The sequence below is a fragment of the Malaclemys terrapin genome, chromosome 17, assembly GCF_027887155.1.
Source record: "Malaclemys terrapin pileata isolate rMalTer1 chromosome 17, rMalTer1.hap1, whole genome shotgun sequence".
NCBI lineage: Eukaryota > Metazoa > Chordata > Testudines > Emydidae > Malaclemys > Malaclemys terrapin.
Window position 1 is genome coordinate 346476 of NC_071521.1, and position 22127 is coordinate 368602.

Genomic DNA, 22127 nt, shown 5'->3' on the forward strand with positions numbered 1-22127 from the left:
AGTGAAATCCTTGCTGATCTTAAACGCAAAAAAGAAGCTTATAAGGAGTGGAAGATTGGACAAATGACCAGGGAGGAGTATAAAAATATTGCTCAGGCGTGCAGGAGTGAAATCAGGAAGGCCAAATCACACTTGGAGTTGCAGTTAGCAAGAGATGTTAAGAGTAACAAGAAGGGTTTCTTCAGGTATGTTAGCAACAAGAAGAAAATCAAGGAAAGTGTGGGCCCCTTACTGAATGAGGGAGGCAACCTAGTGACCGAGGATGTGGAAAAAGCTAATGTACTCAATGATTTTTTTGCCTCTGTCTTCACGCACAAGGTCAGCTCCCAGATTGCTGCACTGGGCAGTACAGCATGGGGAGAAGGTGACCAACCCTCTGTGGAGAAAGAAGTGGTTCAGGACTATTTAGAAAAACTGGACGTGCACAAGTCCATGGGGCCGGATGCGCTGCATCCGAGGGTGCTAAAGGAGTTGGCGGGTGAGATTGCAGAGCCATTAGCCATTATTTTTGAAAACTCATGGCGATCGGGGGAGGTCCCAGATGACTGGAAAAAGGCTAATGTAGTGCCCATCTTTAAAAAAGGGAAGAAGGAGGATCCGGGGACCTACAGGCCAGTCAGCCTCACCTCAGTCCCTGGAAAAATCATGGAGCAGGTCCTCAAGGAATCAATTATGAAACATTTAGAGGAGAGGAAAGTGATCAGGAACAGTCAGCATGGATTCACGAAGGGGAAGTCGTGCCTGACTAACCTAATTGCCTTCTATGATGAGATAACTGGCTCTGTGGATGAGGGGAAAGCAGTGGATGTGTTATTTCTTGGCTTTAGCAAAGCTTTTGATACTGTCTCCCACAGTATTCTTGCCACCAAGTTAAAGAAGTATGGGCTGGATGAATGGACTGTAAGGTGGATAGAAAGCTGGCTAGATCGTCGGGCTCAACGGGTAGTGATCAATGGCTCCATGTCTAGTTGGCAGCCGGTTTCAAGTGGAGTGCCCCAAGGGTCGGTCCTGGGGCCGGTTTTGTTTAATATCTTTATTAATGATCTGGAGGATGGTGTGGACTGCACTCTCAGCAAGTTTGCAGATGACACGAAACTAGGAGGCGTGGTAGATACACTAGAGGGTAGGGATCGGATACAGAGGGACCTAGACAAATTAGAGGATTGGGCAGAAAAAAACCTGATGAGGTTCAACAAGGACAAGTGCAGAGTCCTGCACTTAGGACGGAAGAATCCCATGCACTGCTACAGACTAGGGACCGAATGGCTAGGTAGCAGTTCTGCTGAAAAGGACCTAGGGGTCACAGTGGACGAGAAGCTGGATATGAGTCAACAGTGTGCTCTTGTTGCCAAGAAGGCTAACGGCATTTTGGGCTGTATAAGTAGGGGCATTGCCAGCAGATCGAGGAACGTGATCGTTCCCCTTTATTCGACATTGGTGAGGCCTCATCTGGAATACTGTGTCCAGTTTTGGTCCCCACACTACAAGAAGGATGTGGAAAAATTGGAAAGAGTCCAGCGGAGGGCAACAAAAATGATTAGGGGTCTGGAGCACATGACTTATGAGGAGAGGCTGAGAGAACTGGGATTGTTTAGTCTCCAGAAGAGAAGAATGAGGGGGGATTTGATAGCAGCCTTCAACTACCTGAAGGGGGGTTCCAAAGAGGATGGAGCTCGGCTGTTCTCAGTGGTGGCAGATGACAGAACAAGGAGCAATGGTCTCAAGTTGCAGTGGGGGAGGTGGAGGTTGGATATCAGGAAAAACTATTTCACTAGGAGGGTGGTGAAACACTGGAATGCGTTACCTAGGGAGGTGGTGGAGTCTCCTTCCTTGGAGGTTTTTAAGGCCCGGCTTGACAAAGCCCTGGCTGGGATGATTTAGCTGGGAATTGGTCCTGCTTTGAGCAGGGGGTTGGACTAGATGACCTCTTGAGGTCCCTTCCAACTCTGATATTCTATGATTCTATGATTCTACATTGAGAAGATTCAATTTAGCAGTCCATAGTGGTACACAGTGACAATTTTTCCTAAGTAGTTATAGATAACTTACAACCCATTAACATGTATGCATAGTTCAAGTGTTCCTCTCAATGAGCACTGTCTTGCAGTTGTCTACATCAGCGCTCATGCTGTTAAATCATCTAACATTGTTAATTCCCCCTGCAGTTCCTTACATTCCATTATACTCTAGATTAGCCTAAATAATGTTGCATCCTCTACATGTTTTGTCATATCACTCTCTTCCTCCCCCTTTTCCAGGTAATTAACAAATATATTTAGATAACATTGAGGATAGGATCCTGGTTTTTAGTTTGGTTTAGTTTTCAGCGTTTGATTTAACTTCTTTTAGTATTTTTCCTTTATAGGGTACTCAGAAAATATGCCTCCCTTACAGTCCCACGAAAACATTATCAGTGAAATCTATTTTAAGGTAAATATTCACAAATGAGTTATCATTAAATGTATTTGTCTGTGCCCTATTTTCCTTTTCTGTCAGTCAGAAGCTTTATTTCTGTTCATGTTTTCTTTTCCATTATGGCTGTAGAAAACAGTGAAACAAAGAATACAGTTCTTAAGGAAAGCACATATATGCAAGATGCCTCCAGTCCAGGTGCTATAGAATGCCAAGTAATAGCCTCGTGAAACCTCTATGGCAATGGAGAAATACAACTCTAAGCACCTTTTTTGGGGGGGGGGGGGGCAGAGTGGGGGAGGCGAGAATATCTTCAAGTTAGAAATTTGGCACTAACTGGAACTTACTAATTGGTGCTTAAGAGGAAGTGATCTTGGGCTTGCTTGTGGACAGACCATGTGTTGTTAAAGGTCTTACTCATCATAATGTATACCTCTTACATGGGCCTCCCCGCCCTCCATCTAGTCTTTTGTCCTCCTATCCATGAAATGCAATAGTTAACAGTGTTAATTTTAACGTTTAGAATATCATTGGTATATGATTTCAGAGTGGTAGCCATGTTAGTCTGTATCAGCAAAAACAATGAGGAGTCCTTGTGGCACCTTAGAGACTAACAAATTCATTTGGGCATAAGCTTTCATGGCCTAAAACCCACTTCATCAGATGCATGGGGTGAAAAATACAGTAAGCAGAATATATATTATAGCACATGAAAAGATGGGAGTTGCTTTACCAAGTGGGGGGGTCAGTGCTAAGGAGGCCAATTCAATTAAGGTGGAAGTGGCCTATTCTCAACAGTTGACAAGAAGGGGTGAATGTCAAGGGAGAGAAAATTACTTTTTGTAGTGACCCATCCACTCCCAGTCTTTGTTCAGGCCTAATTTGATGGTGTCCAGTTTGCAAATTAATTTCAGCTCTGTAGTTTCTCGTTTGAGTTTATTTTTGAAGTTTTTTTGTTGAAGAATTCTTCAGTTCCCACTTTGTGAAATCCTGAACTGTTGGGTAAAACAAGACTAGGAGAGAGAGGGTGGATAAAATTAAATATAATCAGAGCTGTAGATAAGGACAAGTTATTTTTGTCTGTTTAATAAGTCATATTTTATATTTTTCTGCATATACAAACGTTTTATCATGTTTCTTATATATACAGTTGACTATTTTTCTATTTTCCTGTGTTGCTTGTGCATATTTAGGTTGTTGTTTTATGTCAAACTTAATAATACACCCGTGTGTTTTGATTTTCACTTCCCTTATGGTACTTTTTAGGAAGCGTAGGAAAAGTTTACAAAATAAAATTCACTATTGTGTCATATTAAAAGGATAACTATGATGTTCCTTAGCCCAGAGCTTTATATGCAAATAAAATAAGATTTAACGTGCTGGCAATGCAATATCTTACTCATTTCTTTCTCTAAATGCCCATGCAGTAGTCAGTGTCACTGGGGAAAGAGATCATTAGAATGCAAACCTATATGATAAAATGGCTATTCAGTTAATTCTTTATGTGCAGGTGTGTATCACTAAATGGCTAATATTGAAAAATATCTTTTCTCTCTTACAAAATCTATTATTTTAATTGCATTTCAGTGCCATGAATCTTGACAAATTTGAAAAAAGCCCTAGGGAAATTCCTCACCCTGAGATACAAAAGGTAAGAAAGAGACTGTTTTCTTCCCTCTTGTGTTTTAGAATACACTATTTATAGAAATAAATTATACTAGTTGTTGCTCAGTTGCAGTGGCAGGACATGATAGTACAGATTACAGTTCTGTGACATTGCCAAAAAACATTGTGGCTTGAAGTGTATTGAAGTGTCACTTGAAAAGGAAAACAACTTTGATTTTTAAAGAAGTGGAAATAAGATGGTTAGATCTTTGTTTGTCAGGGTGCTAACCAGACTTTTTTTTTTTTTTAAACAGGATTTACTGGTTCTTGAAGAGCAAGAGGTAAGTGTAAACTGATCACTTTGAACTCACAAAACCCATTCAGCGAATATTAGCTTTGCATTTAGAATAAGTTCCCCTTTATTTGTAATAACTGAGAAACCAGTCATTTCTTGTAACAAGGACTGTAATGTGAGGCACAGTGGAGCGTGCAAAGCTGAAGATAGTCTGTAAGTTCCATTGTGAATACATTTAAGTAAATAAATAGAATTTCATCATATGACCCAAAGATAAATTAGTGGAGAAAAATATAAAAGTGGTATTTGTGTAACACAAGGATATGGGCTATATATTTCCATAAGTAGGACTTGTATACAAATCCTTAGTGGAAAAATTATAAGAAAAGTACATTTGCTGACCTTTCCTGATTAACACTCTATATCCCTGTTTTTATTTCTCAGGGCTGCGTAAATTTTAAGTTTGGAGTTCTTTATGCCAAAGATGGTCAACTTACAGATGATGAAATGTTCAGCAATGGTGAGTCAGCTTTTCATCTGGTAATTGAACACTTTTGGCTGCCCGAACGGAAAAACAACAGGACTGCATATTGACCCTGTATATTGACTATGGGGAAGAGAGATGGCTATTAGTGCTATGCTAATGATGGGTCTTTTCTGTGTGCAGGACTTGCAAACACAATCCAATATCAGGGTCGGAGCTGGCCTTTGTGTTAGAGTAAAATATTGCATTATTTTTATATTTATGCATAAAAGGATTAAAAAGTCTGCTTCTCACAGTTGCTGTTTTGACACTGGTGTGATATTGCAAATGCATTTTGAGTAGCTCTGTATATTCCTACTTATGAAATATTGTGCCACCTTTTGGTAGAACCCTTTTTTCTAGCAGTGTAGCTAGGGGGCTCCTGTGGCCCCACCCCTTTCCTCAGCATACCCCACATACTGAGTGTGAGGCTACAAAGGTGGCGAAGTGCCCTCCCACCTCCATTCTGCCTAACCGCATGCCTGGGTGGATGTGAAACCCTCTGAGGTCCTCAGAGGCAAAGTCTTCTCTTCTAAGAGTTAGGCCTGGTCCACACTAACCCCCCACTTCGGACTAAGGTACGCAAATTCGGCTACGTTAATAACGTAGCTGAATTCGAAGTACCTTAGTCCGAACTTACCGCGGGTCCAGACGCGGCAGGGAGGCTCCCCCGTTGATGCCGCGTACTCCTCTCGCCGAGCTGGAGTACCGGCGTCGACGGCGAGCACTTCCGGGATCGATCCAGGATCGATTTATCGCGTCTAGACCAGACGTGATAAATCGATCCCAGAACATCGATTGCCTGCCGCCGGACCCGGAGGTAAGTGTAGACGTACCCTTAGTTTAGCATTTTCATATTGCAATTTGTCAAAATCATCTAAAGTATCTCTGATTTTGTGATGGCTGGATACCATTTCCAGTACAAGGTGCTCCCATTTAGCTTTTCCTTGGCACCCAGAGTATGTACAAAATGTCTTTCTGCAGTAGTGTCTCATTTAAGGAATGAGGGTATTTTCATTTACCTCTTCTTGGATGATTAGCTGCTAAAGGCAACTGTGCATGAGGATCTGATGAGCCACGTAGCCCCCATGACCAAACTTCTTTCAGACCTAGGATTCTTTCTGTCCTACTCAAAGGATTCCCTTTAAAGGGGCCATATTAAACTCTGTAGAAGGGAGAGTTTTTCTGCGAGACCACAGGTTTCTAAAAATTAGACAGAGTATATTAAAGATTTGAAGTTGTTCTATACAGAGGGGCAAGGTTTCTTGTGGGCTTTATGGCAGTCACTACCTATGGATTCTGCACAGCTGAGAATGAGACCCATTCAGCACTGGATGTCCTGGGTCCCTAGCCCAAGTTGGGAAAGCTTTCAATTATGATCATCATGCCTCACCACCTTATAGTATGTCCAGACTGGTGGGCAAACAGGGCACACCTGAATTACTTGACAGTTTGAGGGCTCTGGTCATCCCTGGAGAGAGCATTGCACATCAGCATACTGGAACTGGGTTTTGACTCTCAAATCATTCCTCTGTATTCTGCAAGGGAAGGTTGTGGACGTAATGACGGACGATACATTGGTAATGTATTATATTGACAAATGGGAGAACTCATTCCGCCCCCTTGTGTGTGGAGGTGACCAAGTTATGGGATTGGTGTATCTGCCATGACATTCATCCCATTGCACTACATCTGGCAGTTGAGAACAATGTAGTTGCAGATCACCTGAGCAGAGATGGCTCTCAGATGCACAGGTGGTCCTTAAAGGATAAGCTACTTCAAACTGTATTTTTGAGGTGGGGTCAGCCAGTTGTGGACTTGCTCATGATGCGACCCAACAGGAAATGCCACTGTTTCTGTTCCAGAATGGGCCGGGACAGTCAGTCCCTGTTGGATGCTTTCCTTCTGCACTGTGGGGAAGGGTCTGGTGTTTGCCTTTCCCTTGATACAGAAGGCAGCAAGGAAGATACGTCAGGACAGGGCATAGGTGATACTCGTTGCCCCGGCGTGGCAGCATCAACAGTGGTTTGCTTATCTCATTCATGCGTCTTCCTCTGTCCTCAGTCTGTCCCAGGAGGAGGATCTTTTATCTGCACCTGCAGTCCCTGTACCTGATGGCTTGAGTGACTGGGATTTGACTCTGTCTATTCTTGAGCAGTTATGTTTGTCATCTGTGCAGGGCATACTAGTTAGTTGTAAAAAAACAGTCCAGTAGAAACTACAGATTTCAGGGATGGATGCATGGGAAGTCTGATTCCCCTACTGTCTTCCATCCCTTGTTTTCTGGAATACTTAACGTACTTAAAGTGTTGTCTAATTCATTGTTAAAAGTTCATTTGGCAGCCATCTCCACGGATCATACGTTGGTTGGTGGTAGATTACTGTTCATGTTTCCAGTAAAGAAGCTCATGGAAGGTTTATAAAACATGTATCCTCCTGTGAGAGATCCTGCCCCTTTTGGGGACATAATTTGGTTTTGACCATTTGAGCAGAGTTAAAACCTCCATTTGAGCCTTTGGCAGAGTGTTCATTTTATTATTTGCCTTTCAAAACTGTCTTCATTATTGCCATTACATCAGCCAGGGGAGTGAGTGAGCTGACTTGGGTCAAGGCTGATTCACCTTTTTACTTCCTTTAATAGAGACAAGGTAATTCTTATACCTGATCCTTGGTTCTTGCTTAAGGTAGTGGGTATTTTCTCCCCTAAATTACATTCTAATAAAGGGGAATCTGTCCTCCACCAACTGGATGCCCAAAGGGCGATTGCATATTATTTGGACAGAACTAAGAGTTTTTGTAAAATGTCTAGACTGTTTGTTATGTATGTCAAGAATAATATGGGGCATACGGCTTCTTCTCAGACTATTTCCTGGTGTATTAAACAGTCTATTCAATCTGACCACATTACATTAGAGCTGTGGCTGCTTCTTTCGCTTGTTTGAGGCAGGTGCCAGATGTTGAGATCTACAAAGCTACAACCTGGATTTTGGTACACACCTTCACCAAGCATTATACTCTGAATTTGGTTTCTAGAGTCGATACTGGGTTTGGCAAGAGATGCTTCAGTGTTTATTCAATTAAGACTATGTTCCCACCTCCATGTTAGTCTCAGTACTCTTTATCAATCTGTCCCATAAGTGGGAATATGCAGAGCCACTGAAAGAAGAAATGAAGGTTATTTACCTTTAACTGGAGAGGGGCAGTGGTGCAGTAGTGCCATAGTTACACTGCTAGAAGGTAGGGTCAAAGGGTTCTAATGCAAGGTACCACAGGATGGTGCAATATCTCCTAAATAGGAATGTGCAGGGACATCTCCAAGAACTCCAGTTTTCTTTACAATAATTCTAAAGATATTTGAAAAATAACTTTTGGGCAACTGGAAAGAGGCTGTATCCATTGTTGGTTTTCTTTTTTCCAGAGTTTGAGATTGTTGTATACCCAAAAGAATGCTTTTGATTTCTTACACGTTAAATATAATTTCTTTGAATAGTTGTGTTTGTGTGAATTTTTATTTTCACCTGGCTAACAATAATTAAAAAAAAACAGACTTTTGGGTTTTGACTTTTTTCTTAATGAGGGCTTTGTATAGTTTAAAATTACACTTGAAAAAAAATTGAGTTTTGTATGATTAAAGCTCTGGCCAGCTTCTGGTGTGTTGGTGCTGTTTTCAGGTATTGTCTAATATAACAGTAACAGGAAACTTGGAAATGGCAGAGATGCTTAATGACTTCTTTGTTTCGGTCTTCACCGAGAAGTCTGAAGGAATGCCTAACATAGTGAATGCTAATGGGAAGGGGATAGGTTTAGCGGATAAAATAAAAAAAGAACAAGTTAAAAATCACTTAGAAAAGTTAGATGCCTGCAAGTCACCCGGGCCTGATGAAATGCACCCTAGAATACTCAAGGAGCTAATAGAGGAGGTATCTGAGCCTCTAGCTATTATCTTTGGAAAGTCATGGGAGACGGGAGAGATTCCAGAAGACTGGAAAAGGGCAAATATAGTGCCCATCTATAAAAAGGGAAATAAAAACAACCCAGGAAACTACAGACCAGTTAGTTTAACTTCTGTGCCAGGGAAGATAATGGAGCAAGTAATTAAGGAAATCATCTGCAAACACTTGGAAGGTGGTAAGGTGATAGGGAACAGCCAGCATGGATTTGTGAAGAACAAATCATGTCAAACCAATCTGATAGCTTTCTTTGATAGGATAACGAGCCTTGTGGATAAGGGTGAAGCTGTGGATGTGGTATACCTAGACTTTAGTAAGGCATTTGATACAGTCTCGCATGATATTCTTATCGATAAACTAGGCAAATACAATTTAGATGGGGCTACTATAAGGTGGGTGCATAACTGGCTGGATAACCGTACTCAGAGAGTTGTTATTAATGGTTCCCAATCCTGCTGGAAAGGCGTAATGAGTGGGGTACCGCAGGGGTCTGTTTTGGGACCGGCTCTGTTCAATATCTTCATCAACGACTTAGATATTGGCATAGAAAGTATGCTTATTAAGTTTGCGGATGATACCAAACTGGGAGGGATTGCAACTGTTGCAAAAAAAAGCAAACATGATTCTGGGATGTATTAACAGGTGTGTTGTGAGCAAGACACGAGAAGTCATTCTTCCGCTCTACTCTGCTCTGGTTAGGCCTCAGCTGGAGTATTGTGTCCAGTTCTGGGCGCCGCATTTTAAAAAAGATGTGGAGAAATTGGAAAGGGTCCAGAGAAGAGCAACAAGAATGATTAAAGGTCTTGAGAACATAACCTATGAAGGAAGGCTGAAAGAATTGGGTTTGTTTAGTTTGGAAAAGAGAAGACTGAGAGGGGACATGATAGCAGTTTTCAGGTATTTAAAAGGCTGTCATAAGGAGGAGGGAGAAAACTTGTTCACCTTAGCCTCTAAGGATAGAACCAGAAGCAATGGGTTTAAACTGCAGCAAGGGAGGTCTAGGTTGGACATTAGGAAAAAGTTCCTAACTGTCAGGGTGGTTAAACACTGGAATAAATTGCCTAGGGAGGTTGTGGAATCTCCATCTCTGGAGATATTTAAGAGTAGGTTAGATAAATGTCTATCAGGGATGGTCTAGACAGTATTTGGTCCTGCCATGCGGGCAGGGGACTGGACTCGATGACCTCTCGAGGTCCCTTCCAGTCCTAGAATCTATGAATCTATGAATATTTATACTCTCAAGTTTGCAAGCCAAATTTGAAATAAAAACATCCATAATTTTTTTAAGGGATTGGAGGAAGTGGAGCTCAGGATCCCAAAGTACCACTTATTTCCCATTTTATTTTCCCTTTCTTGAGACCCTGCATCATGATGACTGTCCCTGTGCCATCAGAATTAGAAAGAGGGAGTCACTGTTTAGTAAACACACGGTGATCCCTTTTTCTATCTGTTCCTCAAGACTGACAGTGCTGTTTTCAGAAAACTCCCAAGCTTGGGTGATACGAGGCAAATTGAACTCAATTGTGAAATTCTGGTTCCCCATATGGTAGCATGTTCCTCTACTGTTGAGCCAGTGGGTCAGCTCACACATTCCTGTTTCATGTATTAAATTTCTAATATACCCATGCAGATATTTAGAGAATTAATATAGAAAAGGGACACACATGAAGAAGCAGTTCTTGCCATAATATAAGCTGGGGAGTAGGCCGTGTGTTCTGTATTATGGTTAATGTGCAGTTGCATCTGCCATACCGATGAACTGTTTCATGCCTAACAATGCTTTCCTCCACTTGTAGAAACTGGAAGTGACAGCTTTCAAAGATTATTGAATCTTTTGGGTGACACAATTACACTGAAGGGCTGGACAGGCTACAGAGGAGGCCTGGACACTAAAAGTAAGATTTCAGCTAAAATAACTGGTGACAGGTCCATTGTGAATGTGCTGTTAGTGTGCATGCATATGTACAGAATGTAAGCACACTCATATACTGTTTACATAACAGAAAGTAATAGTCCAGTCTGAGAAGAGACCTACTCAGATACTATTTCCTAAACATATTATTAGACACATTTTGCCATTTTTCATCAAATAATAATGTTCTTAATATTATTGGTAAATCTTGATCTCCCCACCACTGACGCTCCCTGATACAGTTACCACCACTGAGGCTATGTCTGTCATGACACACTCTTTTCAAAACCTTCTAATCCTATTCCTTAGTCATCCGGGGTTGGTTATGGCTAAGCAATGTGAGACACTCCCTTCCTCACAACAGTGCTTGCAATGGGAATATCAGCATGGAGAGGCATCCCCACTGTCTGTAATAGGAAATAACATAGGCACTTTGCCCCCCAGCTTTGGCATAGCTTCCCTACCATCCTACTCTGCCCCCTGACAAAGCTTAGAATTTGGAGGATTTCCATGATGCAGTCTCAGCCCTATTTATTCCTCACAAATTCACATTGTCTGTTTTCTTAGACTGCATCTTACCTGTCATGAATTGGCCACATATTCTGTGTCATGGTGTTAGCTACGGGTGGTTAAATAGCATAACAATACTCACATACTGTAAAGAAGAGTCACATTCAGCTCCTTTTTCTCTTAGAGACAAAAATTAGACTTGTCAGGCACAAGTCTCCGCAGGATAGGACTCCTTCGAATTCATGGTGTATTAAAATAAAACTAAACTGGATACGTGTCTTCCAGTGAGACTCTGCAGGAGGAGTTCATTATTCAGTCAAAGGCCATGATTGAGAATGTAGATATGCACTGGCTGTCAGCCCCAAACACAGGAGTATATTTTACTGAATTATGAATTTCTTGAATGGAGATTCTACTGATGTGTGTTGGTGGCTGCATTTATTTATGTTCATGATGCATTTTCACTGAGTTGCTGAATACATACCTCCTTTCAGGGTAAATCCACTGGGCCTACTGGCAGAAACATTATATATACTTTAAATTATGCAGGATGTCAAGATTTTATAATCTTTTATAATCTATTAATTTTGAGCTGTTGAAAGGCAAGTAAGAAGTATGTATCTGAAAAGGAGGTGCCCTGAGACTGTCCTGGGACAGGAAATGAAGTTTCCTTTTCTTCTTAGAAATGTAGTATTGCATAATCCCACTGAGAGTGGTTTTCTTCCTTTGCAGATGATACAACAGGAATATATTCCATATACACAGTGTATCAAGGGCATGAGATTATGTTCCATGTTTCAACCATGTTACCATATTCTAAAGAGAACAAGCAGCAAGTATGTGGTTTTCATACTGATTTTTCTTAGTAAACCACCACATGTTTTAAAAGAAAAGGTATTTTAGTTTGTCAGTGAAACTTGTTTTTTGAAATGTAAGACTCAAATCTCTCAATGCTTATGACATTCAAAATTGTGCCTGATATATAAAATTTTATATCTTTATTGCCAATACACTTCATTGCGTTACCTATCTCATAATTAGTCTTGGAAGGATTATATTTTTATCGATAAAAATGATAAACATTAATTTCATTGTACACACACAGACAAACTGAAAAAATATTTCCATCGATAATGATCAAAATTTATAGATAAGCAAGGTAAGAAAAATACTGCTTGAAAACTTATTAGACTTTGATTACTGGACATTTACTTCGTATTTTGACATATGATGTTGATAAATTTATGTTGTAATGGTCTTAAAGCTTTAATTTTTTGAATCTCAACATCTGTCATTACATAATTGTCTAAACCCTCCATATTTTCCCACAACTGTGAAAATTTAAATAGATACAAATAAATATTGATATTATCCATTGAAATTTAAAGAAATTAATTCTGCTGAGTCTATTCATAGTACAAGAGCAAACGCACAATGACATTGAAAAGTAACTAAGTTAAAACTATATAAAGCACAATATGCACATAACTTGTGGGTCCCACTGCCACAATATGTCACTGAGTCCAAGACCTTTGTACGGCTGAAATTTAAACATTTATATGGATAGTGAGAATATGCATAGTTAAGGCTAGATTTTGTCACGGATATTTTTAGTGAAAGTCAGGGACAGGTCATGGTCAATAAACAAAAATTCACAGAAGACCATGGTCTGTCCCTGACTTTCACTAAAAATATCCCTGACAAAATGGGGAGGAAGGCAGGTTCAGCACCCACTGCTGCTGGGATACCGGGGTCCCCCGCCGCTGCGGTGAGTGGGAGCTCTGGGGACCCCCCTGCATGGTGGCTGAGAAGCTCCAGGGGGGTTTCCCGCCACCTGTAGCCAGTGGGAGCTCCAGGGTCCCCCACCGCCCATGGGGGCTGGGCGGCGGTGGGGTCCCCTCACCCCCTGCTGCAACTGGGCAGCTCTGGGGAGTCCCACCGCCATGGCTGGGAGCTGTGGGGTCCCCCCACAAGGGCAGGGGCTGGGAGCTCCAGCCCTGAGGCAGAAAATGTCACGGAGCTCTCTGGAAGTCACGGATTCTGTGACTTCCGTGACATAACCATAGCCTTAATCATTGATAAAGATATTGAAACATTGGGCCAAAGACAGATCCCTATGGGACGTCACTAGAAACACCCCTGTTTGATGATTTCCCATTTATAATTATTGTTTGTGATCTATTAGTTAATCAGTTGGTAATTCATTTAGCATGAGCTACACTAGTTTAGAATAGTGCTGTTTTTTTTAAATCAGAATGCCATGTGGGACTAAATCTTTGGTAGTTATTGCAAATGTATGTATCTTGGTTGGGAGCTGCCTGCTTCCTATGGGCTCTTTTCTCCTCAAGCTGTAGGAGCCAGCTCCTGTCATGGACTTTGATACCCTGACGGAGACAATCACTTGTTACGATCACATGCTAAGATTTCCCATTGGTCAGGATCAATTCCAAATTCCTTCATATCTCGCTTGCATGTGACTTTGCAGTGAAGCTTGAGACATCCTGTTGTTCTTGTTCACTCTGATAGCTCCCCATATAGCATGTCCTTGGGTATGCGTCCATCTTCCAACCTTCTTGGATAGCCCAGCCAGCGCAGTAGTCTTTGCTTGAGCAGGGTTGTCACAGTTGGTAAATTTGCCTTTTGAAGAACCTCTGCATTGGTGACTTTATCTTGCCATTTGTTGTTGACTATGCAGTGTAAACAACATAGGTGGAAACTGTTCAACCTTTTCTCCTGATGAGCACAAGTTGTCCATGATTCCCCCACCATACATGAGAGTGCTGAGGACGCAGGGTTGGTACGTTAGCATTTTGGTCTTGATGGTAAGCTTTGAGTTGTTCCATGCTCTTTTAGTTAGTCTGCTAAAGGTGGTGGCAGCCTTTCCAATGCGAACATTTAGAGGCAACCTAGTGACCGAGGATGTGGAAAAAGCTAATGTACTTAATGCTTTTTTTGCCTCTGTTTTCACGAACAAGGTCAGCTCCCAGACTACTGCACTGGGCAGCACTGCATGGGGAGGAGGTGACCAGCCCTCTATGGAGAAAGAAGTGGTTCGGGACTATTTAGAAAAGCTGGACGAGCACAAGTCCATGGGGCCGGATGCGTTGCATCCGAGGGTGCTCAAGGAGTTGGCGGATGTGATTGCGGAGCCATTGGCCATTATCTTTGAAAACTCATGGCCATTGGGGAGGTCCCGGATGACTGGAAAAAGGCTAATGTAGTGCCCATCTTTAAAAAAGGGAAGAAGGAGAATCCGGGGAACTATAGACTGGGCAGCCTCACCTCAGTTGCTGGAAAAGTCATGGAGCAGATCCTCAAAGAATCAATTCTGAAGCACTTAGAGGAGAGGAAAGTGATCAGGAACAGTCAGCATGGATTCACCAAGGGCAAGTCATGCCTGACTAACCTTATTGCCTTCTATGAGGAGATAACTGGGTCTGTGGATGAGGGGAAAGCAGTGGATGTGTTATTCCTTGACTTTAGCAAAACTTTTGATACGGTCTCCCACAGTATTCTTGCCGGCAAGTTAAAGAAGTATGGACTGTATGAATGGACTATAAGATGGATAGAAAGCTGGCTAGATCGTCAGGCTCAAAGGTTAGTGATCAATGGCTCCGTATCTAGTTGGCAGCTGGTATCAAGCGGAGTGCCCCAAGGGTCGGTCCTGGGACTGGTTTTGTTCAATATCTTCATTAATGCTCTGGAGGATGGCGTGGACTGCACTCTCAGCAAGTTTGCAGATGAGACTAAACTGGGAGGAGTGGTAGATATGCTGGAGGGTAGGGGTAGGATACAGAGGGACCTAGACAAATTAGAGGATTGGGCCAAAAGAAATCCGATGAGGTTCAACAAGGACAAGTGCAGAGTCCTGCACTTAGGACGGAAGAATCCCATGCACTGCTACAGACTAGGGATTGAATGGCTAGGCAGCAGTTCTGCAGAAAAGGACCCAGGGGTTACAGTGGACGAGAAGCTGGATATGAGGCGACAGTGTGCCCTTGTTGCCAAGAAGCTAACGGCATTTGGGGCTGTATAAGTAGGGGCATTGCCAGCAGATCGAGGGATATGATCATTCCCCTCTATTCGACATTTGTAAGGCCTCATCTGGAGTCCTGTGTCCAGTTTTGGGCCGTACACTACAAGAAGGATGTGGAAAAATTGGAAAGAGTCCAGCGAGGGAAACAAAAATGATTAGGGGGCTGGAGCACATGACTTATGAGGAGAGGCTGAGGGAACTGGGATTGTTTACTCTGCAGAAGAGCAGAATGAGGGGGGATTTGATAGCTGCTTTCGACTACCTGAAAGGGGGTTCCAAAGAGGATGGATCTAGACTGTTCTCAGTGGTGGCAGATGACAGAACAAGGAGTAATGGTATCAAGTTGCAGTGGGCGAGGTTTAGGTTGGATATTAGGAAAAACTTTTTCACTAGGAGAATGGTGAAGCACTGGAATGGGTTGCCTAGGGAGGTGGTGGAATCTGCTTCCTTAGAGGTTTTTAAGGTCAGGCTTGACAAAGCCCTGGCTGGGATGATTTGTCCTGCTTTGAGCAGGGGGTTGGACTAGATGACCTCCTGAGGTCCCTTCCAACCCTGATATTCTGTGATTCTATGATTCTATGATTCTTCATCCACTGAACTTTTGGACTACTACTAGCTGATTTGCCTGTAAGGTAATTGAAGGATCTTGTGGACCCCCCTATCCTAATACAACCGTTTTCTTGATGCTGATGGTGAGAGCAAATGCCTGATGGGTAATTGAAAGGCAATCCATGAGTTATTGTAATAGATTTTCATTGTGGGCTATGAGGGCAGCATCATCAGGGAATAGAAGTTCCCTGATTAGCACTTTTTTTTACTTTGGTCTTTGACTTAAGTCAGGACAGGTTGAAGAGTTTCCCATCTGATCTTATGTGGAGATACACTCCATCTTTCATGTCCTTAAACACACAGCTCAAGAGTACTGAGAAAAAGATTCCAAAGTGTGTAGGGGCAAGAACACATCCTTGCTTCACTCCGCTTTTCATCTCAAAGCTGTCTGAAGTGGACCCGTCAAACTGGACAGTTGCTCTCTTTTTATTGTGGAATGAACATATAAGACTTAACAGGGTTGGTGTACATCCTATCTTTTCTAGTATTGTAAATAGACCTGCTCTGCTGACTATGTTGAATGCTTTGGTTAGGTCCACAGAGGCGATGTACAATGGTCGGTTTTGCTCTCTGCACTTTTCTTGAAGTTGACACAGAGAAAATATGTCTATTGTTGATCTTCCAGCCTTGAATCCACACTGTGATTCAGGGTAGACACGATTTGCCAGCTGTTGTAGTTGCACTAAGATGACTTTTATGAAAGCTTTTCCTGCTACGCTTAGTAGCGAGATACCACTGTAGTTGTTGCATTCACCCTTTTTGCCTTTATTTATATACAAATTGATGATGTTTGCATCACGCAGCTCTTGTGGTACCTCACCCTCTTTTATAGCATTTAAGTAGCAGCTAATGAAGATATGGTAATAAGCTGTCTTTCCCTCACTTGAGGATTTCTGCTGGGATACCATATTTTCCAGGAGCCTTGCCACTTGATAGCAAATCATTGGCCTTGCTTAGCTCTTCTACAGTGGGCTCCACATCTAGCTCTGGCATGACCTTTAGAGTTGGTATTTGGTCCAGTGATTTGCTGGTGATGTTTCTTTCTTGCGCGTATAGCTCTGAATAATGTTCAACCCAATGAAACAACTGCTTGATTTTATCTGTAATGATTTCACCACTGTGCGATTTGAGAGAAGCAGCCTTGTTGATAGTGGGACCTAGAGCTTTCTTCAGGCCATCATACATGACTTTGAGGTTTCCTGTGTCTGAGGCTGTCTGTATCTCTTCACAGAGCTTGATCCAGTAATGATTTGCACAGCGTCTGCTTGCTCGCTGTATCTCGGTTTTTGCATGTCGAAATCTCACTTTGGTGCTCTCTGTTGGCTTCTTGTTGTGTTCAGGATAGGCTGTGTTCTTAATATTGATGAGAGGTAATCGTTCCGCTTCATTTTCTTCAAATTAGTCCTTTTTTGATGGTCTCTGTTCCCCAAATGTAGCTAAAGCTGTTTCATGGATTGTTCTTAAATCTTCCCAAAATGCCTCTGCCTTCTCTGGTAATGACTTTCCATGCATACTAAGTTCAAAAGCCTGCACAAACTCTTGGCATTTCCGCTGATTTTTGGTGTTGATAGCATTCATTTTGGGCTTGCTCCTAGGTTTTGCTCTGTGTAGTTTCTTGGCTGTAATCTTCACTTTGCTAATAATCAAGGAGTGGTCAGTGTCACAATCAGTGCTGTTGAATGTGCAAGTGTTCTGCACTAAGGGTAGGTCTTTCCTCCTGACGATAACAAGGTCTACTTGGTGTCAGTGTCCTGATCATGGATGTCGCCATGACACTTTAAGAACTAAGAAGGGCCATACTGTGTCAGTCCAAAGGTCCATCTAGCCCAGTATCCTGTCTTCTGACAGAGGCCAATGCCAGGTGCCCCAGGGGGAATGAACAAAACAGGTAATCATCAAGTGATCCTTCTCCTGTCACCCATTCCCAGCTTCTGGCAAACAGGCTAGGATCACCATCCCTGTCCATCCTGGCTAATAGCCATTGATGGACCAATCCTCCATGAATTTATTTAGTTCTTTTTTGAACCCTGTTATAGTCTTGGCCTTCACAACATCCTCTGGCAAGAAGTTCCACAGGTTGACTGTGTGTTATGTGAAAAAATACTTTATTTTGTTTGTTTTAAACCTGCTGCCTATTAATTTCATTTGGTGACCCCAAGTTCTTGTGTTATAAGAGGGAGTAAATAACACTTCTTTATTTATTTTCTCCACACCAGTCATGATTTTATAGACCTCTTTTATATCCTCCCCCTTAGTTGTTTCTTTTTTCAAGCTGAAAAGTCCCAGTCTTATTAATCTTTCCTCACATGGCAGCCATTCCATACCCCTAATCATTTTTGTTGCCCTTTTCTGAATCTTTTCCAATTCCAATATATCTTTTTAGAGATGGGGCGACCACATCTGCACGCAGTATTCAAGATATGGCTGTACCATGGATGTATATAGAGGCAATATGGTATTTTTTCGTCTTATTATCTATCCCTTTTTTAATGATTCCCAACATTCCATTCGCTTTTTTGACTGCCACTGCACCTTGAGTAGATGTTTTCAGAGAACTATCCACAATGACTCCAAGATCTTTCTTGAGTGGTAACAGCTAAGTTAGACCTCATCATTTTATATTATAGTTGGGATTATATTTTCCAATGTGCATTACTTTGCATTTATCAACATCGATAAACACTTAGTGGCGATCTTTTCCTGTAAAATATGAATTGGTAATGCACTTTTGCTTTTGGGCGCAGAATTCAAGAAGTTGTTGGCCGTTCTGATTCATCTTGCCAATGCCAAAATGTCCTAGGCAATCTGGCCATGAGTTGTTGTCTGCACTGACTCTTGCATTAAAGTCACCGAGGAGGAAAAATTGCTCAGTTGATGGTATTCTTTTGACGACTTGATCTAAAGAGTTTTAAAATGTATCCTTCTCCTCAGGGCTAGATTTGAGTGTTGGTGCATAGGCACTAATGATATTCACATAGCCGATGGTCGTCTGAAGTTTAAGTGAGATGATACACTCTGACTTCCCAATGGGTGTTTCTAGGAGCTTTACCCACTTGTTTCTCACAGCAAAACCGACACCGTGCAGACAATTTTTTTCGTTGCTTTTATCTTGCCAAAAGAAGGTGTAATTGGCCTCTTGGACAGAACCAGCATCTGCAAGTCTTGTTTCCTGAAGTGCTGCAATGTCAACATTGAGTTTGTACAGCTCACAGTCTATCAAAGCTGACTTTCATATGCTGCTTGTGTATTGTAGGTCGTCATCGTCTGTCAGTCCTGGACACATGGTCCGACATTCCAGCTGCCAAGCCGGAAAGTTCTTGGTTTCTTCTTTTTGCCAGGTGCAAGGTTTCCATCTGCCATTCAACTTTTGGTTTAGCCCCACGCACCCCATGAGGCGGGCAGACTGTGGGGGGTCAGCACCTAACTGTCGGGGGGCTGCCCGGCTTTGTGGCAGGCGGTGGCTGACCAATGGAACGCAGTGATTCCTCTCACCATCGAAGGTGACCTGTGGCGCCCTCCTCTACGCCAATCAAATGAGAGCTTATAACCCATAACTGCCACCTTCTGTGTTGTGTCCATGTTGCCAGCAAGGATGGAGTGTCCTCTCCATGTGATGTGGCTTCAAAAGCCTGGGCAGTTGATATGGAGGTGCTGCTTTGCCCATGTGTCAGCGTTCCCCTCTTGACTTCACTGGTTTGGGCCAAAGGAAGGATGGGAGTCAATATATTTGGAACCAGCTATGCTGCAGGAGTTGCCAGAGCAGAGGAGATCTTCCCTTTGCCTGTCTTCCGGGGCTCCACTCCTAGATTGATTATCAGCCACAGCTGAAGGAGCCAGCATGTCCTGTGTGGATGTCGTTGGCACAAACACTGAGTGAATTTGCTCATCCGCCTTTTGATGGCGTTTCCTCCATCAAGGGTTCCACAACCTTCCTTAGGCGCTCATCAGTCCAAAGCCATTGGTGCTTCCTGAGGTTTCTGGGTTAATTAACTGCTGCCCAGCACTCAGCGTTGACCAGTACAGGTTGTACCGCTTATGGTCATAGCGGTAGCAGATTTTCAGTTCTGACCTGACCATGCCTAATAGGTTTAGGAATACCACAGAGAACATATAGTAGAATTCTAAAGGGGTTTTCTTCATAATGATGACATGAGAATATAAAAACATTCCATCCTCCATATGTGGCAAATTTTCTAAGCTACCTCCCATTGTGTAGGAGTCAGAGTACCAATGCTGCAGAATGTGAATTAGAGAACCACAGTTTTCATTTTAGATTGTTTAGAACTATGCGAAGCTGAATGCAAAGGAGGATGGAACACAATTTGTGTAAATGCTGCTGCTCTAGAAATACAAAAAAAGTTTGGAGTGAATTCCTTAGCCTCAATAGATCACATCTTCGTTGTTTTAATGTAGTCTCACTACCAGCTGTACAAATAGCTTTTCAGCCTGTTTTGCATATAGGTAGAATTGAGATTTTTCATGGAGAAGGCTAATGCATACTGATTCATCCAAAAGAGAGTTCAGTGCTGTATGGCTAGCATCTAATTTTTGAAGGGTAGTTCCCTTGATACCATTTCTTACTTGCTTCTACCTTTGACTTCAGTGGACATTTTGTTTGGGAAAGGAGCACAGGATGCTTGATTTATCAGACTTAAACATCTGAAATACTTTCTCATTTGAACTCTTTGTATGTATGTCTTATTAGAAGAGTAAATGTGCCTTTTCTCCTCATACAGTTTTTTCAATATATATGATGAAAATAGTGGGATTTATACAGGCAGGTTTCTCAGTCTTTTCATTCTTCTTGAACTGAGAGAGAAATTTTAAATTCTGCCATGCCGCCTCAGCCTCAGCATGTTATTATTTATTTAAGTATTTATTAGTGGATTTAGACATAGGTTAGGGTTAGGGTTTCTGTAATAACTATTCTTGACAGGTAGGATTTACATTTTTCTGTATTGCCTTATATTGTGTTTAATTGTTTTTATTTTGCCACAGTTGGCTAGGGTTTTGGGTCTTTATTTGATTTTGCAAATTAACAAAAACATTATAAATAATTTTAAAAATAATTATTGCACAGTTATATAACTTGTAGAAAATGGAGTCCCAAGGTTACAAATAATGTGCTTTTAAATATATAGGCAGTCAAGTGCATGGACAATTATAGTTATTATTACATACACACATTTTTAGGGCACCGCGTGCTATGATGTGAGGGCACAATTTAGATGGCTTACATTTTGGTCTTTTAACATTTCCATACAACAAGAGCAAATGTTAAATATACACAAACATTTAGAGGACCTTGTTTCCAGTCTTCCATGTATTTCTCAGCTATCACTTAGATGTGTGATATTTTTAGATTCTTTTATAAGTGTAGAGTAGATTTCACGCTTTTATTGCCATGTGTTGTAAAGGTTTCAGTGTATGCTGTTTCATTTTAATGCCAAAAAATGTGACACAAGTGCAGCTGTTTTTTAAAATGTAGCCCTGAATGTTTGTTTTCAAGTCAGTGAATAAAATTCAATTCAAGAGTTATTTAATGCCAAGTAAACTAATGCCAGAAGCAAATACATGTATATGTATCTATTTCAATTTATAATGGCATAAAAACCACACCCCTCTGGTATTCTGGGCATCTTTTGATGTTCTTTAAATAACATAATAAAAACTAAGCTAATACACTTCCAGGAAAACTCCACCCTCAAAACAACCTAGTAGATGGTACTTACCCACCAGAACTCTGTCTCACAATATAAAAAGTCAGTGTCACCCAGGCCCAACCTGTTCAGCCACCAGCCCCTGTTTTGTTGAAATGAGGGGATTCCTACTTGAGCACCTGAGATAACCACAACTGTGGCAGTATGGTCATGGGAAAACAGCAGTCTGTCAAGTAGGCTGTACTTAAGTGATTTATGGTTTCATAAATGAGAACAAGTATCTTAAATTCCACCCAAAAACTAATAACAGTCAACATAGATCACAGAATAAGATTGAGCACTTATTGATGGCAGACATAATAGGCTGTCTTCTTAGGAGCAGCCCAGTAAAGACAATAGAATCATGATATCTTAGAAGATTCAGAAATATATATACTAAAGATTAATAATTTTATCAGAAATATATTAGAAAATCTAGAGGCCTCTGCTGTCTGGAATTCTTGGGGAATTTTAAAAGTTTTATTAAATTGTCATATTACTGTTGTTGTACCCAGGCTGAAAGGGACTGGATAACTTTTTAATGGGTCTCTCACTTAGAGAGCTTAGTCACAAGGG

The 22127-nt window shown here is 41.7% G+C and overlaps 1 protein-coding gene across 12 annotated transcripts in view; it reads left to right on the plus strand.

Annotated features, from left to right (window-relative positions):
* The window catches only part of GARNL3 (GTPase activating Rap/RanGAP domain like 3), a 216171-nt gene that overhangs the window by 105492 nt on the left and 88552 nt on the right, over positions 1-22127 (plus strand). For 11 of the 12 annotated variants that reach the window (XR_008442642.1, XR_008442641.1, XM_054007554.1 and 8 more), the window contains 6 exons: positions 2366-2430; positions 4000-4063; positions 4332-4358; positions 4757-4832; positions 10582-10680; positions 11940-12043. Coding sequence is in view for 10 of the 12 variants with exons in the window: in XM_054007554.1 (XP_053863529.1) it covers positions 2366-2430; positions 4000-4063; positions 4332-4358; positions 4757-4832; positions 10582-10680; positions 11940-12043 (435 nt within the window). In the remaining 2 variants the exon portion in view is untranslated. The remainder of the gene's footprint in view (positions 1-2365; positions 2431-3999; positions 4064-4331; positions 4359-4756; positions 4833-10581; positions 10681-11939; positions 12044-22127) is intronic. The other variant, XM_054007557.1, reaches the window with a different exon arrangement.